The 15,282-nt window shown below is 36.3% G+C and overlaps 1 protein-coding gene across 3 annotated transcripts in view; it reads left to right on the top strand.

The window, feature by feature from the left end:
* The window catches only part of GABRA2 (gamma-aminobutyric acid (GABA) A receptor, alpha 2), a 107,306-nt gene that overhangs the window by 641 nt on the left and 91,383 nt on the right, over positions 1 to 15,282 (top strand). For all 3 annotated transcript variants that reach the window (XM_014534256.1, XM_014534261.1, XM_014534253.1), the window contains exons 2-3: positions 484 to 561; positions 3,097 to 3,212. In XM_014534256.1, coding sequence (XP_014389742.1) covers positions 491 to 561; positions 3,097 to 3,212 — 187 coding nt within the window. In that variant the 5' untranslated portion in view covers positions 484 to 490. The remainder of the gene's footprint in view (positions 1 to 483; positions 562 to 3,096; positions 3,213 to 15,282) is intronic.

Raw genomic sequence — 15,282 nt, 5'->3', positions numbered from 1 at the left:
GCTTTTCTCGCCTCGATCGCGGGGGTGGCCTTGGTTAAGGGGATGGTGGCTTGAAGTGCCCATCTCCTCCCCCCCTTTTCATTTCCCCCTCCAACCCATACTCTTCTCTAGCTCCTATGTCAATTCAGGGTCCCGTGTGTTATTATTTGAATGTCTCTATGTGAGCACAAAACAGTGTTTGCTGAGGATGGGCAAAGTGTGATTACTTGATCATCTGCCAGTCAAAAATAAAAATAATAAATAAATAAATAAATAAATAAATAAGAAAAGAAAAAGAAAAGGAAAGGAAAGAAGTAAGAAGAAAACTCACAAAATACAACCCTCGCTCACCCCATCATCATACCATACACTCACTCTGCTGGAATAGCCTCCATAGCTCTAAATGCAATTACCGATGGAAATGGCAGTCTTTGGGGGCTATTTGGATGGTGGGGCTGAATTTAATTTTTAGTGTATTTTGGTTTCCTTTCATGGCTTCACCAGAGCTGCAATGAAGATGAAATTGAACATCGACAGCATGCAGTTACTGCTTTTTGTCTTCTTGATGTGGGACCCAATCAGGTGAGACATTTATCGTATCTGACTCTTTTAATTCAGGGTAAAGGTGTGTTTCTTGAATGGCATCAGGGTAGGGGTGGCTTTTGAGAAGCTAGAGTATCTCGAAGTATTATTTCTAACGAAGAACGATTGTACCCAGAAACTGAACTATGCAGTGGCAGAGATGATAAAAAGTTCACTGCTTCATGCTTTTCGCTATAAATGCAAAAGTGAACAGAAACATTGTCTTTAAAAAAAAATCACTGAAGGAAACAATACCCTTTGAATGGCATGTTCTTGCAAGGAATTGAAGAGATTAAGTTATATGCATATCATAACACCAAAATTCATTGAGGGAGTCAACAGTTTTCCTTTAAGCCACACAAACTGCACAGACTAAAATGATTTGAGTGTTAACTTAATTTTCTTTCTTTCTTTCTTTCTTTCTTTCTTTCTTTCTTTCTTTCTTTCTTTCTTTCTTTCTTTCTTTCTTCCTGCTTCTCTCTCTTTTTTTTAATGGTCTTGGCTCTTTCAGTCAACACAGAAAACCTAAATGATATGTGAGCCTTAAGCCTCTAGGTGGAGGTAGTATACAACTTCACAATCACAAACAATAAGATAAAAGCTTGATTTATTAATCAACTTTTTACATTATTCATTTGGATATCTTTTGTTCTTAAAATGGTTACTACCATAAAGAGTACTGATTTTAAACATGCAATTTTTTTTTTGCCTATGTTCTACAAACATGAAATAATTTTTATTGCTTTCAGTAACTTCATCATAGCTGTAGTCTTTTCTGATTGTTTATCACCAATGGGCATCTTTTATTTATTGACTTTAGTATGCTTTTAAGATAACAGGGGACTTAAAGTATAAGAGTCATAAAAATGTTCATGTAACCATTCCTTTTTTTAAAAAAAAAACCCTTATTATATCTCCATTTCCCTTAAAATTTTTCATTTTCCTCTCCAAATAGTTGTCCAAGTATGAAAATATTTTCTAGAATTGAGAAAAATCTATTTACAAAGCCTTATTTTAATTGGAGAATATCTCATTAACACCTTAATACTGACTTTAGAAAGAAACTGTAACATGTGATTAAAAAACACTTTTGACTGAAAATCTCTATGTGGAACTTTGTGACTGCTCTCTCAGTGATTAGTTTTAAAATTAGCTTAAGGCAATATAGAGGCTTGAGGCTGGAGGGTATGAACTAATTTGCTTACATAATTTAAATATGTTTATCTTCAATTGATGTTTTAATATTTTTTCTGCTTTCAAGACAATATTTTAAGTTGGTTACCAATTTCTGATGTATTGTGACTATTTTTAGCTACTAGCTGTATAATCATTTGAATGCAAATGGACTCTGTCAATGATACTTTACACAATACACCTGGCTCAGCATGCAGATTACATAGAATCTTTTAAAGGAGCGAACAAAGGAGGTCAATTAATAATCTTTGAAAATCCTCAGCTTAACTGTATTTCTCTCTATTGGTTTTCTGTTCTCTATTTAACCAGTAATGCTCATGCCAGTATTTTATTCTATTATATAAAAGATTCTCTCTACTTATTTATTTATTTATTTTTGACCAATAATTTAAATCTCTGATTCATTCTGGGAAAAACGGCAGTGCAAAGGGACATTCTGTTTTATACATCCTTTGCTTCTGCACCAATTTGCTGGATGTCACAAAACCAGGCCTCTGGCTTTCTGATGGACAAATAATGGAGAAAAATCACTGTTTTTAACCCTCTTTCCTGTGATATTTCGAGACCATTTGTTCTTTCCACAAATTTACCACACGCAGGCTTACAAAAGTAGCTGGGCATTTGAATCTCTGGGGGACCCCTGTCGCTCCCCTCCAAGTCCAGGCAGCGGGGTCTCCTCTAAGGCTCTCTGCTGCTCGGATTGTGCTGTGATCCTTTCAGAGCCCACCTCCACCTCCTGGCTGCACAGGAGCCTGGAACCCAGCCAGCAGAGTTCCCCTGATGTCTATATTGCACTTGGCCATTGGGTGGAGGTATACCCAAAGTAAGGAAATCATCTTGCTTTAAAAGAGAAAAAGACATAAAGAGAAAAAGGAAGACATTCATGAGGAAGACAGAGAAATTTAGTGCCTTGAAGGAAGCAGTGTTTTTCTCAATTAATATTCGCATCACTGAAGAATGATTTCAGGGGATCCTTGGATTATTGTAGTTGGAATAACATTATTAATAGTGTCTGCATGTGATAATCTACCATCATAACGTATTCTAAGGAATGGATTTTGAGGGGGTGGGGAGGGATGACACACACACAATGCTGAGTAGTAGATATCTGGAAGAATTTTGACATCAAACTTTCTAATCACCTGGTATTTAGTATTCATTTTCCATAGCATGTTTACCTTCCCCATAGACATACTGGCATTTATAGAAGTGAAAAGAAGAGGAAAATGGGTTGCACTAATAGGGAGCCTTACAATTCAAATCAAGAAAGAAGAGCATGGCTAATATGTGGAACACATATATGTATTTATTATATATCAGTTTGTAAAATTATCTGTTTAGGTTGGTGCTGGCTAACATCCAAGAAGATGGGCCAGAAAATAACATCACCATTTTTACAAGAATTCTAGACAGACTCCTGGATGGTTATGATAATCGGCTTAGACCGGGACTTGGAGGTAAAAAGATTTTTACTTTCTTTTGAAACTCTCATGAAATAATTTCTTTAGAAGTTAGGGTCAGTATGTATATTTTGATACATTTTATGTATAAATGCATTTCACATATTAAAAAAGATAGCTAATAGAAAATAAGTCCTGACCTTTGGCATGAATAGCTTTGAAATTAGTTCATTTACAATAGCTAAGTTTTGTAAACTTAAAAGTATGCTAAAGGGTAACATTATTGGGCAGAAATGCTTGTAACATCTTTGGTTTCCCTCCCCACATTTTACAGATGCCTGTTTTAATATCAGTACAGATATACAAAAATGAGCTGCATAAATAATAGTGTCTGAGTTGTATTTCAACACATACTCTTTTTAGGATTCTGTGATGATATTTCTTATGCAGCATGTGGCATTTCTAAAACGCAGCACAGGTTTGGCATTCTTGAAACTTTGAAAGACATTTTCCATATATGTGAGCTGTAGGCCTACATTTATTGGGCTGTGGCACAGTTTGACTTGAAATGTAAACATTCCTTTTTCACCTCAGAAAAATAATCTATTTTTATTCATGAAGGTAAAGAAAATTAGGCTTGGCTAATATGTTAAATTTTAATTATCTTTTAGCATAGCTGGATGATACTAAAGAGATTAGGTGAGAGTAGGGATTCTGAGTCAAAATATTGTTACTCATCCCTTCTAACGTGAGATATTTGCTTTTTTTATTTGAATCCTGAGAAGCACCTTGCATTTTAAGAGAGAAGTGTCATAACCAGAAATATGATACATTGTATCTCCCAGAAATAATTCAGTTGACTAATCTACACTTAGTTTTCCAAAAGGAAAAAAAAACACGGAAAGGAACAGAATATTTCCTTAGTAATTAATATGTCTAATGCTCATGAATATAAGGTACTACTCTCCATGTTAGCATACATGACCATGTGCTATTGCCAAACATATACAATAGAAATATGCCTAGCATAAGGCTTTCACAATTCATGATAGACATTTGAGAGGTAGGTTGCACTAAGGCAGATATTTTTCCTAAGCCATAGATTTTATTATTTTTAAATAAATTATGTGCTATCAAAAATATTTGAGCTAGACCTTGGCTTTTGTCTCTGAGGCTCTAGGAGAAAGAATTACACTGTGGTTGTATGGTGGATAGTAGAAACGACTTGTTGCAGGACATGGGTGTTTCCATTTATATTTATTTTGTAATATTCTGTACATTCATTTTTACTGCCATTGTCAGGACTCAAATATAGATCCCTGTCACCATATTATTTGGGTTAATACAATAGATTAAATGGATCTCCTTGCCTAGTGTTTTTGTTCCCTTAATTTTATCTGCTATTATACATATTGTAATATTATTTGTATTCTTTTATTCTTATAGTGCTTTTATATGTCACTCTGTTCTCTTGATTAGATATCTTCCTTGGCTCCCCATTGCCTTCAGTCAATGGCCGTGAGGAGTAGTGGAAAGAATATGGGCCTTGGAGGCCGATAGATCTAGATTGGAGTTTTTGCTCCACCCACACCCAAAGCTAAGCTGTGGCCAGATAGTCTCTGCTTCCTTTTATTTAAAGTAGCCATGCTGTATCTCCCTTTTTACTTCATAGGTTTGATGATAGGATCACATAAACAAAAAGTATACATAAAGCTGGTGCCACACACTAACAGTTCAACAAGATCTATTCCATCTCTCCTCCCTTAGATATCTAAGTTGCCAATCAAGGTTTTCTACAATCTACTTCTCTGGTCTCATTTTTTGTTTTCCCTCTCATGTGTTCTGCACTTCAAATGCATCAATTCATTTTCCCTTGATAATCCAGTCGAGTCTTCTCCCATGGCCTTTGGTCATATTATCTGCCTCTCACTGAAATTATTTTTCCTCATCCTCTCTGATCATCTAAACTTTACCTTTCCTATAAGGACCACCTCAACACTAGTCCTCTTTAGTAAAGATTTTTCATAACTAAATTGAAGCACCCAGATTCAATTTTCTCTCTCTTGAAATTCTTCAGCAGTTGTTGGCTCTATATCTCATTTGGTACTTATTATGTGCTATCTTGGATTATTTATTACCTCTTTATGTGTCTCTTGTTACTTTAACAAGATTGCAAGCTCATTGAGGCAAGATATTGTATCATAAATCCTGTGTGCCTCAGCAACTAAATATTGATTTGCATATTGTGGCCGTAAAGTAAATGTTGATGGCTTGATTAACTTTTCTGTGACCAGTTAATCATCTGTAAAATGGAGCTACTCATATCTGGCTGACCATGTTGAAGTGATATGTTGAGCATCATGCTGCAGAATTACTGTAGTGTTCCTTAGTGAAGAGAACTTAACTTTAGACTGCGGAGATTCAGGAAAAATCCTGGTTCTGGTACTGAACAGTCCCATGACCTTTGAACACTGAGCCTCTCTGGGTCACATTTGTCCTGTATAGAAAGAGATTACTGATAGTAATATTCTTAGAGTTTTGATGAATGACATATGCAAAGAATTTAGCACAGTAACTAGTATATAGTAGAGAGTTAATAAATAATAACTAAAAGAATTTGAAAAACTTTCCAAATGTACTGTTGTAAATTTAAATTATTATTATGGTTACTTCTGCATCCAAAATTCTTAGCCTGAATGTTCATATGTCATTCCAGATAGAAAGTTCAGGGAAATTACTGTGTCATTATGTCTCAGAAATTAATAAGGGAAAAATGGGCTTGATCCTATTTTAATATATCAAGCTGAGCATCTCTATTGATGAATAATTTGGGTAATTAATCTCAATTATTATTTTCTTTCCTTTGTGAGTTTCATATAAGTGAATACACAAGAAAGAGCAATCAGTTTTGGACCAGGAGTTAGAAAAATTATTCTTTTCACCTGGCTGTGTCACTTACTAGATCTTATCTCGACAAGATACTTAGACATTCTGAGCACTGGTATTTTCTGTGGGAATGTGGACATAATTGTATTTTATTCTGAGAGAAGGAAGGGTAATTGGGATTCATATATGTAACAAAGGTTATGCAATATATTGAGTGATAAAATTTTAAGGTATTTAATGATTAATAATAGGTCTTCTTTAAAAATTAAGTCAGATCCTGCCACTCAACTGCTCAAAACCCTGCAATGGTTTCCACTTCATTCATAATTAAGCCGGGATTTCTTGTGCTGGCCTCCAAGGGCCTGCAGGATCTGCCTCTCTGTTCTCCCTCTGACCTCACCTCACCCAGCTCTCCTTGCTGCTGCTGCTGCAGTCACACTGGCTTCCTTTCTGCTCGTTGAGCGCACCAGGACACTCCTGGGAGCCTTTTCCCTGGATCTCCATTGATCTCACCTTCTCAATGAGACCTATCCTGACCAACCACATAAATACAAGATAATTTCTATCTTTGTTAATTTATGTCAATTGCTTATTTTTGTCTATTTTGCTAGAATATAGGGTATTTGAGGTCAGGGATTTTGGTCCATCTGTTGTTTGGTTCACAAGCATCGGTAAGCACTCCATTGAACATATCTTGAATAAATATTAATTGTATTTATTTATTTAATTTTATTTTAATATGCTACCGGGAAAAGAATCAACTATAGGACTTCTTCTTTTTTTTTGGACTTATTCTTAAAATAAATGGAGCGATTGTCATTTAATTACCACATTAGACTTTCAGTCTTAATATCAGCATATTTAAGGCCGAATTCTTGGTGAATTGGAATCTTTGTTACACCTGTTACTCAGACTCCTGATTTAATGTTAGATGTAATTCTGCCATGAACAAGCTGTGATTTGGGATGATTCATTTATCTGAACTGTGACTTAATTTTCTCATCTGTAAAATGGAAGAAGTTCTTACTCTGTTTATATCTCACAGGAATATTGTGGGGCTCAAGTAGTAAATTAAAATTCTTAAGAAAGCATAATGTGACATACACTTGATAAGTATTATATTGTTAGGAATAGCAGAGTTCTTCAAGGAGAATATCATCTATCCTTTAAAATCATGACCAGAAAATATTGCTATGTCTTGTGCATTTTTTGGTTTACTTCCTTGTGAGCCTGGAAACTTGAGATGGGGTTGCCTTTATATCTTATCTACCAAGACCACACATTCAGATTAGTTAGAATGAATAACTGAATCAATTTTTTTCCTTTTGTCTTCATTTTAGTCATTGGAGCTAACAATTCATTGTATGGCTCATCTATTTTTATATTCCATAAAAGGCTTTCCAATTGTTAGCTGAATGAAAGGAGCAACATTTGTTTTTTGGATGAATTTTATGGGGTCATTGGAAAAATGAATGTGTAGACAGGCCTTGTATATTTTGACAGCTAACATCCACAATGCTAAACAGTGACAACTATTAGAAATGACAAGGCTTGCTATCTAAATTATAGATTCAGTCTGGAAAATCTAGATTGAGTACCATGCTTAATTGCGTTTCAAAAGCTGTTTTGAGGAACCTTTTTCTCCCCTCACCCCACTCTCTCATTTTATACTCTGAAACCTTGAAGAATCTTTCAGCTGAAAACCATGAAAAACATGATGTACAATCACAGACTTAGTGGCTGAGGGTGAATTTTCAACTTCACTCTTGGATACTTATCCTCAGGCTATAAGGAGATGTGTGATAACATGTTCTATGCATTTTACTACTCTCAAATTTACAAAAATAAACTATAGGCTATTCAGTGGCAAAAATAATATAGAAAAATCTGATCTCTTCCAGAACCTAAGAGGAGTCTGACCTCAAAATAACATCTTATTACTCTATAAATAATGGTTAAGATCAATGCTTCTGGATACCAACATCTTTGGATTTCAATTCTGTTGCCACCCTATATTAACTACAAGAATTTTAGCATGTTACTCAACCTCTCGTTGCTTTTGCTTCTTTATTTGTACAATGAGAGTAAATTATGTGACATTGGTTTTCTTGGATTTAATTTTTTAAACATTTTTATTGATTTCAGAGAAGAAGGGACAGAGAGAGAGAGATAGAAACATCAAGGATTTGAGAGAATCATTGATTTGCTGCCTCCTGCACACCCCCAATTGGGGATCAAGCCCGTAACCCAGCATGTGCCCTTGACCGGAACCAAACCTGGGACCCTTCATTCCACAGGCTGACACTTTATCCACTGAGCCAAATTGGCTAGGGCTGGATTGAATTTTTTAAAATCTAAATCCTTCAAACAGTTTCTGACATGCAGACTAAAACCTCATCACATATTGATATTATCGCTGTTATTGTTGGTCCCATTCCATTACTCCTTCTATGAATGCAATAGAGGGCATCACCCAATCTTTCACTTAATTTATAACAGCTGTGACAACTAAAAAATGATAAAATTGTAGCTCATATAACCCACTTTTAAAGAAAGGAGATGTTTGTCTTTCTTATACAATTAGTTGCATTTGGCAGACACACCTTTGTATATTTATGGAATCTCTGTAAACAAAACCTATCACAAAAGAGGTATGACATATTTAGTGCTTTTTGTAATTATTATCATGACATGTAACAATTTGGCATCATCAATTCACGATAATGAATTTCCCTATAGGAGCAAAGTTATATTTACAGGAAAAAAAAGCTCATGATATGACATCAGTGCTGATTTTAGAGACTTAAAACTGGAAGAAGTGTATCAACCAACCTAACCTGGGATGTGCCAGGTACTTCAACGCCAAAAGCTTTGGGTCTTGCAACTCGAGGGTGTATGCCTGATGCTTGCCAGCATCATATGAGGTGAGGGGTGGTGGAGGCATCTGGAGGGGTCTGCGAACTCTCTAATTAAGGAGGGAGAAGGGGGAAAGTGGGCTGCAGGATGAGCACAAAGGAGGAGATTGAACTGTCAAGAAGTTCTAATCTCAGATGGAGGGAATGTAAAGTCCAGGTATTGGGGACTCTGCTTCTTTGAAAAGCTGTGAGATTTGGGATTCACCTCATTCAGCAGCTGTGATTGGGGCTGATGCTCTCCAAGCGGCATGAGAAAGCTAGATTCTGGTCTATCTTCCCATCTGACTTAGATTTCTGGGATTCCTAGAAGTGTTAATGGGATGATAATTCTCAGAATAAGCCTCGGCATCGGAAAATTTCAGAGACTTTTTTCACTCTCTACCACCAGATCTTCTCTACTCTCTTGAGTTTGCCTAAAGGTCATGGGAATGCCACATTTGATTATTTCATGAGTGAGAAAATGGAAATGAGTTAGGGTGATTTCACACAAGGGTGTAAATAGCTTTCAGGAAATGTGTCAGTGACTAATATCAAGTCATTTGTCATTTCCTATTTATTTAAAGTTACTTTGTGGAAAGCATGAAACATGGAAAGCAGAAAGGTACTCGCTGCCTGAAGTGGGATTCTACTGGGGAGGCTGAAACTCTGGGCATGCCTTCCAAAGTCAGTTCCTTCAATGTTGTAGCCTGGCCTGTGGCTCTCCCTCTGGCACTGAAATCATATGGGCTTCATCACAGTGCATGTTAGGTTACACACACACACACACACACACACACACACAACATGGGAACTTATGCACATATATTTGGATCCTTTCTAATATTTCAAAGCAAGACTAAGGAACATGTTAGTGTTTCTGCACACCCTCACTACCGCTGTGTGTTGCTTGCCCACTCCTCATCAGAGAATCTTACGCAGACAGACTTCTTCTGAAATGTTTAGAGTGAGCTAATTTTGCAGAACATTTTCTCAGTTTGTTGTTTTAACTAGATATGTAGCTTGCAATTATTTCACAGGAAAGGCAGAACGAGTACATGGAAGCAATAGTATGCCTTAGATTGCATGGTGGAATTTATATTCCCAAATAGCGTCTCTCCAGCAAAATCCAAGTAACCTCATCGAAGTATGTGACCCAGAGAATATTACCTATGTTTTAATGATCTAACACCAAGGCTTTGTTTTTCCCTTAAAACATTTTTGGTTAATAGTAGTTTGTTCTCTCAACCATTGCCTCTAGAAAGGTGTTGCCCTCAGCCATAATTTTGAGGGATTGTTGTTTTTTCTTTTTCAGGCACAACATGCCTCACCCACTGTATTGTTGCCCTCTAGCATTTAAACTCAAGTGCAATCAAAGTGTTTCTGTTTTTCCTCCTCTTTAAACATACAGTGGATGAACTGGACCATACGCATGACTGATCCATTTGTGTTAGTAGTATTTTTTTATTGCTACAGCCCAATCATATTGTAGAAATCTATGTTACTAGTGGCGATGGCCAAGTAAACAGCTTGGCCAGTCAGTAATTCATTACTCTTCAATGTATCGACATAGAAGGAGTCAAATGAAATTATTCTAGCTTGCTGTTCCCTAACACATGTCTATTGAAGACTTCCTATGTTCCAGACATTTGTAAGATATAACAATGTAAATGTGTAGTGATGGTCTCCAGGGGATGACCTTCCTTGGAGGACTGATAAGGTAGATACACTATAATTGTTAATATAACTTGAAACACTAGAACACATTGTCCCATTATAAGAACATACTATTGAAGTTTAGAAAAGTAAGAAATCACTTTTACTTGTACCATATATAGTTCTGTTCCTATATGCAGAGTTCATTTATTCAACTGGTTTTTACTAAGGGTCAAGGATTTGCTGGGTCCTACTTTAAATACGATGATGAACAAGAACCAATCATTGCAGAAATTTATATCACACCAGATTTTGGCTCTTTCTGCCTTTTGAGTGTCCTTGACATTAGTTTCTTTTTTCCCCTTCTTAATTAAGAATACTGTATAATCATGCTATATTTCTTTTATTGAACTGTAAGTTTTATCTCAGAAAGGTGGGAGTGATTTCTGGTATATTTACTGCCAGGCTGAGAGTCATGCTATCTAGGGAACTAAATAGCAATCAGAGAGCATGTCTGCTGTAGGGGTGATGAGAGTGTTTGAGTTGTGTGGCATTCCCAGATGTAAGAAAGTTAAGTGTTAATCCCAATGGAAACTTCTGGATACTACTCAGTTCTCTTTTTAAGGACAACTTATTTTCTGCCCTTCTTAATTTGTTTTCAGCTGCAGATGAGTTAAATAATAACTAGATATGTCCTATGCAATAAAAAAATAAATGACGTGAGGTGTAATATAATAAGTATTTGGATTTTTAATATTCCTGATAAAACAGAATTCTGAAAACTTATTTTTAACTTGATATACTCCCATTCCTTGAGGTACATATTTTATCATTTAAGAGTAAGGAATGAAGAGAATAAAATTAATGTTTAAATTCAAAAAGATTTCATGTAGAAGCTCATCAAATTAGGGAAATCAATTTATCATAAGACATTGGTCCCTTAGAATCTCCATTGGGTTTTCTAATTTTAAGTAGCTTACCATAGGTAGTAGTTTTCAAATCTTTGTAAGTTTTTATTATGTTTTCAAAATTTTAAAAAACTAATATGTAGGAAAGTACGAGTCCATATTTACCTTAATTTGACATAAGTTAAGTGATGTAAATTTTTATCTTTTTACATTTCTACTTGTTTTTTAATATTTAAAACATATTAAAAATTGATTTCAGATAAAATTTAAAAATATAGCATTCTGTTATAAGAACATCCTTTTTATAAACATCTTTAATAACATTCAGGGTGTTGGCTCCCTGTTAGGGGAACGAATGAAAAATGTAGCACAAAGATTGTTCCAGTCATGTGTATGGGGCCATTCTATCTGTATCAGAAGATATTATCAGTTAGCATATTATGAATTTGATGTAAAGCATAATAAAAAGGTAAGGTTTTTCTTCTTCAGATTTAGTATTCACAGAAAAATATATGTCCAAATTATGATACTGCTCTTTTCAACTATTTGATGGAGATGGTTAGTAAAGTCTACTAGATTTTAGAAATATTTCAGAAATATGAGCTAATGAGTGGTACAATGAATTTCTCCTATGAGTAGAGGAGTAGAGATATGTCCTGAGGTTAAGAAGGTTGAAGAAAGAATAAGAACTATAATAGCATTCCCAAGTCCATTATCTATATTATGTTTTATAGTAGTATCAAAAGTATTTTAGTCAGTATTGGGGAAACCTTTGGCTTTCATTAAGAAGGTGAAAGGACAGGTGCTTTTAGAATGGTGTGTATTAAAAGCTTTCCAGGGCAAAGAGATCTCCAGGCCTGAATTGGAGGAGTGGTTGGAGGAAGGGAACAAATGTCATGGGAGACATTTAGAAAGAGATGAAAGATTTTACTTGACTCCTAGGTACTCACAAGAAGGTTTTAGATTTGAAGCAAAAGATGCTGAATTACTGCTCAGATATTTGGCTTGGGGAATCCAAAATTTTTCAATTATATGAATTTTTTAAAAGCTCTTACAATAGAATTAAGCAAATCTGCCATAGTCAGAGAATTGTGGTAAATGGAACTAATTAATTTTTGTTGCCATGATTGCATGGAGCAGTTCTCCAATTTCTTAAGATAGAAAATAGTGAACTAAAATGCCAGGCAGATTTACAAGGAAGATTAAGATTCGGATACCAAGAGGGAAGAAGTCTTAATTAAAAGAAAATGGAATTGTGAGGCTGGTGTTCAGGTCAGGTAGAGGGGAATATAGGAGGGTAGATTTAATTAGTTATCTAGGGCATGTGAGAGAATAATCATCGAAGCAAAAAATGTGAGGCTGATGACTGTGCTTTGTAGAATAGCAAAAGAATGGGCCCAACAGATACTAGAGGAGTTGGAGCTTTAGGATCTTAAGAGAGGAAATGGGGTAGCTTAGGTGGTGAAATGTTATAAAAGGTGAATGTAGAGCCATTTTAAAGGATGTTGTATTAGAACTTTACAGTAAATCCCCAGATCACTAAAAATTAAAACTGAATATTCATTTAGCATTGTGAGTAGCTTTTGCCTTAATAACCATGACAGTTACAAGATCAAAGATAACTAACAGGAAATAGTAAATAGAACCATATTATTAATAGTGTTTATAGTAAAGTATGTCACCATTTAAAAGAGATTAAATGACAAACATGACTTGTTATTCTTAAAACGTATAAACCAGAATGACAGTGTCAGAAGTCTTAAAATCAGAGTATCAGGAAGATGAAGTAGTAAGAATATTGCTGTAGAAGAATCCATTTCAATTTGCATTCTTTCAAGCTTCTCAGATAATCTGAAGGGCTCTTGAAGGTGTTTTTGGCTGACACCAAACTGGTCTTATGACTCATAGCTTTAGCAAGGAGGGTCAGGTAGGCTTCCTTTTTTTTTCTAATATTTTTTAAAATTGATTTCAGAGAGGAAGGTAGAGGGAGAGAGATAGAAACACCAATGAGAGAGAATGCGTGTCCCCCACTGCGGATCGAGCTGGCAACCTGGGCATGTTCCCTGACCAGGAATCGAACCATGACCTCCTGGTCCATAGGTCAATGCTCAACCATTGAGCCGCGCTGGCTGGGCAAGAGTCATGTAGACTTTCTCATGAGACCCAGTCATTAACTCAGGATGGAGATATTTACATTTTGATGTAGTTCTGCTTATTACACAGATGTTGCCAGCCTTTGTCACTCTCCTTTAGCTGCTGCTACACCCAATCTGCTCTTTGTCATTTTTGGTGACATCTTCTCATACAGGCATGTCACACTCAGACATCTGCCACCAGTCGCAGGGGGAAGCTGCCGTTTCCAACATCTTCTCATACAGGCATGTCACACTCAGACATCTGACTGCCACCAGTCGCAGGGGGCAGCTGCAGTTTCCGCCACTGTCCCTGCTGCCTCAGAACAGCTGGGAGGTTAAGCAGAATCTATCAGCAGATGAGGAAAGTGGGCAGGTGCATGTTTAAGTGAATGGGTGAGAGTTAGTCAGGAGGAAAGCACATGTCTCTTCAACAGAGCCTTTCCCTCTAGGGAACCGTTTTGTGACCTGTCATTTTCGTAATTTCCCCCACCACTCAGAGAGGGCGGTGTGACACTTGGCATATTCCTGTCCGAAGACATTAGAAGAAGGCACAAGAAGCCCACTGACTTTTTATAGTGCACAGGGAAGCCACTGGGAAACAAAGGAAGCCTTGCTCTTTAAGATTGGGATAGAATAATAAATATAAGTGATAGGAGAATATCATTGTAGCCTTTATCAGTTAAGGATGTGTTTGAAAGAAACAGAAAAAAATATCTATCTACAGTGATTTCAGTGGGAAATCAATTTTTCTTGCAAACAAGAAGTCTAGAGGTAGGTGCTGTTAGTACTGGCTGAATTCTTCAAAGACAGTATCAAGAACTCAGACTCTTTATTTTTCTATGCTTTTTTCCCGAGTGTCCAATTCTGGCTGCTGCAGCTCTAGCTGTCATCTCCATGACCCAACCTGGAGTAAAAGGAAGAGAAGGCACCAGCTCCATTAGTTCATTTCATCATAAAAATATTCCTTCCCAGAACTTGCAGCTGGTTTTCACCTCTATCTCATAGCTATTTCCTGCTAGGAGAGCATCTGAGAAAATAAGTGTTTTTTCCTGGGCTTGGGCACATTTCTGCCCTAAACAAAATTAGAGATTTCTTACAAGGAAGATTGCTTGGATATTCAGTCAGTTACTTGCAAGCAATACCTACCAGGTCTACCAACGCTAATAAAGAAGTTACTTAACTTCTCTGTGCCTTAATTTCCTGCTTTGAAAAATGAAAAATATCAGTGACAATGATAAGATGATACATCTAGAGTACTTAAAAGTTGAATCACATATGAATTACCAAGGTGGTGATTGTTAAAATGCAGATTTTGATTTGGTTTGTCCCTTTGGACCTTAAGAGTCCGCATGTCTAATAGGCCCCCAGATGCTGCTGATACTGCTAGTCCTTGGGCCATACTGATAGCAAGGCAGTACTCAGCTATGGCTGCCAAGTTGTACAAGCCCATGGTGCATTATAGAGAATGGAATGGAATGAAGAGAAGGGACCCTGGAAGTGCTCTGTTTGATGTCATAGATCTAGCTCCTCTTGAAACTCACTCCCCTTCTCCTGATTCTGTGTCCCTTTACCATTCTTCATCTGTTTCATTCTTTGGTTCCTGTGTATCTTCTCTCTTCTTATATGTGCTTCCTAAGATTCTGTAGTTTTA

The sequence above is a fragment of the Myotis brandtii genome, unplaced genomic scaffold (genome assembly GCF_000412655.1).
Source record: "Myotis brandtii unplaced genomic scaffold, ASM41265v1 scaffold10, whole genome shotgun sequence".
Taxonomy (NCBI): domain Eukaryota; kingdom Metazoa; phylum Chordata; class Mammalia; order Chiroptera; family Vespertilionidae; genus Myotis; species Myotis brandtii.
The sequence above is the reverse complement of the archived record's forward strand: the minus strand, read 5'-3'. Positions and strand labels throughout refer to the sequence as shown.